The 2,500-nt window shown below is 70.8% G+C and overlaps 1 protein-coding gene across 1 annotated transcript in view; it reads left to right on the forward strand.

Annotated features, from left to right (window-relative positions):
* The first annotated feature begins 307 nt into the window (after positions 1-307).
* LOC125041065 (serine/arginine repetitive matrix protein 1-like) overlaps positions 308-2,500 on the forward strand; it is a 7,360-nt gene continuing 5,167 nt past the window's right edge. The window contains exon 1 of the mRNA XM_047635815.1: positions 308-439. Coding sequence (XP_047491771.1) covers positions 308-439 — 132 coding nt within the window. The remainder of the gene's footprint in view (positions 440-2,500) is intronic.

Genomic DNA, 2,500 nt, shown 5'->3' on the forward strand with positions numbered 1-2,500 from the left:
TCTCACCTTCCCTCCCCTCTCTCTCTCCCCCTCTCTCCTCTCCGACTCTCTCTCTCTCTCTCTCTCTCTCTGACTTCTTTTTCTCTTCTCTTTCTTCCCCATTTCTTCTCTCTCCTTTATGTTCTTCTCCCGCATCTTCCCTTTTCACGTCTTCTGTCCTTTGCCCTGCCTCTCCTTCCCCTTCTCCCCACATTCTCTCTATTTCTCCTCCCATTTCCAGTCCCCTGCCCTCCCCTCATCTCGTCCACTGCCTCTTCTCTCCACCTCCCTCTCCTTCACCCCTTCTCCCCCCCCTCCTCCTCGACGTATGCCCCGCGTCGCTGGCACGGGGCACAGGGCACAGGGCACGGGGCACTCGGGGGCGGGCGGGGCGGCGGCGAGAGGGCCAAGGGGGGCGAGAGGCGGCGACATTAAGAGGGAACGAAGACCAGCAATAATGGCAATGACGCAAACAGAACCATATTCCCAACCCCAATAGGAACACAGCACTAATGAGGCAATCAACTGCAACGATGACAGCAATAACAACAAAGAAGAGACAAAAGCGAGGCCACCAAGAAAGCTCCTGCGCAGCGCCCCCGAGCGGCCCGCTTCGCACCGCGGCCGCGCCTCCGCCTCCTCCCTCGCCTCCTCCTTCGCCTCCTCCTCCGCCTCCCCCTCCGCCTCCCCACCGCCTCCCCCCCGCCTCCTCCTCCGCCTCCTCCTTCGCCTCGCTTCCTCCGGACTCCTCCTCCCTCCTCCTTCCCTCCCCCTCCGCCTCCCTCCGCCGCCTCCCCTCCGCCTCCTCCTCCGCCTCCTCCTCCGCCTCCTCCTTCGCCTCCTCCTTCGCCTCCTCCTCGCCCTTCCCTCCGCCTCCCTCCTCTCCCTCCCCCTCCCCTCCGCCTCCTCCTCCGCCTCCTCCTCGCCTCCTCCTTCGCCTCCTCCTTCGCCGCTTCCTCCGCCTCCTCCTCCGCCTCCCCCTCCGCCTCCGCCTCCTCCTCCGCCTCCTCCTTCGCCTCCTCCTTCGCCTCCTCCCTCGCCGCTTCCTCCGCCTCCTCCTCCGCCTCCCCCTCCGCCTCCGCCTCCTCCTCCGCCTCCTCCTTCGCCTCCCCCGCCCCCTCCTTCGCCCCCCCCCTCCTCGCCTCCCTCCTCCGCCTCCTCCCTCCGCCCTTCCTCCGCCCCCCCTCGCCGCCTCCCTCCTTCGCCTCCCCCATCCCCTCCTCCCTCCGCCTCCTCCTCGCCCTCCTCCCTTCGCCTCCCTCCCCCCTCCTCCGCCTCCTCCTCCCCCCTCCCCCTCCGCCTCCTCCTCCTCCTCCTCCTTCCTCCTCCGCCCTCCTCCTTCCCTCCTCCTCCGCCTCCCCTCCCCGCCTCCTCCTCCCCCCCTCCTCTCCTTCCCTCCTCGCCTCCGCCTCTCCTCCGCCTCCTCCTCCGCCTCCTCCTCCGCCTCCTCCTTCGCCCTTCCCTCCCCCTCCCCCCCCTCCCCTCCTCCTCCGCCTCCTCCTCCCCTCCTCCTTCGCCTCCCCCTCCGCCTCCTCCTCCGCCTCTCCTCCCGCCTCCTCCTCCTCTCCTCCTCCGCCTCCTCCTTCCCTCCCCCTCCGCCTCCCCCTCCCGCCCCCTCCTTCGCCTCCCCCCCTCCGCCTCCTCCCCGCCTCCTCCTTCGCTCCCCCTCCGCCTCCTCCTCCGCCTCCCTCCGCCTCCCCCTCCCCTCCCCTCGCCTCCTCCTCCTCCGCCTCCTCCTCTCGCCTCCTCCTTCGCTCCCCCTCCGCCTCCTCCTTCCGCCTCTCCCCTCCCCTCCCTCCGCCTATCGCCTCCCCCTCCGCCTCCCTCCCCCCTCCTTCGCCTCCCCCTCCTCCCGCCGCTCCTCCGCCTCCTCCCCCCGCCGCCTCGCGCCTCCTCGTCCGCCCTCTCCTTCGCTCCTCCTCTCCCCCCCCCCTCTTTCGCCTTCCCTCACTATCCGCCCTTCCCTTCTCCCCTCATTCCTTCTCCTCCCCCTCCGCCCCCACCTCCCTTCTCCCCGCCACCCCGTCCCCTCTTTCCTCTTTCCTCCCTTCTTTCCCCCCCCTTCTCGTCCCCTCTTATCCCTCCTCCATCGTCACCTACTCCGTCTCTCCCCTCCTGCCTTCCCGCTCCCCTCCTCCTCCCCTCCTCCTCACCCTTTCCTCCTCCCTCCCCCCCCCTCCTCTCGCCTCCTCCCTCCGCCTCCCCTCCGCCTCCCCCCCCTCTCCTTCGCCTCCCCCCTCCGCCTCCCCTCCGCCTCCTCCTCGCCTCCCCTCCGCCTCTCCCGCCTCCCTCCTTCGCCTCCCCCTCCGCCTCCCCCTCCGCCTCCCCCCTCCGCTCCCCCCCCCTCCCCTTCGCCTCCCCCCACCCGCCTCCACCTCCGCCTCCTCCTCGCCTCCCCCCCTCCTCCTCCGCCTCCTCCCCGCCTCCTCCTTTCCGCCTCCCCCCCCCTCCTTCCCCGCCTCCTCCTCCGCCTCCTCCTCCCCTCCTCCTTCGCCTCCCCCTCCGCCTCCTCCTCCGCCTC

Source organism: Penaeus chinensis, chromosome 30 (genome assembly GCF_019202785.1).
Source record: "Penaeus chinensis breed Huanghai No. 1 chromosome 30, ASM1920278v2, whole genome shotgun sequence".
Classification (NCBI taxonomy): domain Eukaryota; kingdom Metazoa; phylum Arthropoda; class Malacostraca; order Decapoda; family Penaeidae; genus Penaeus; species Penaeus chinensis.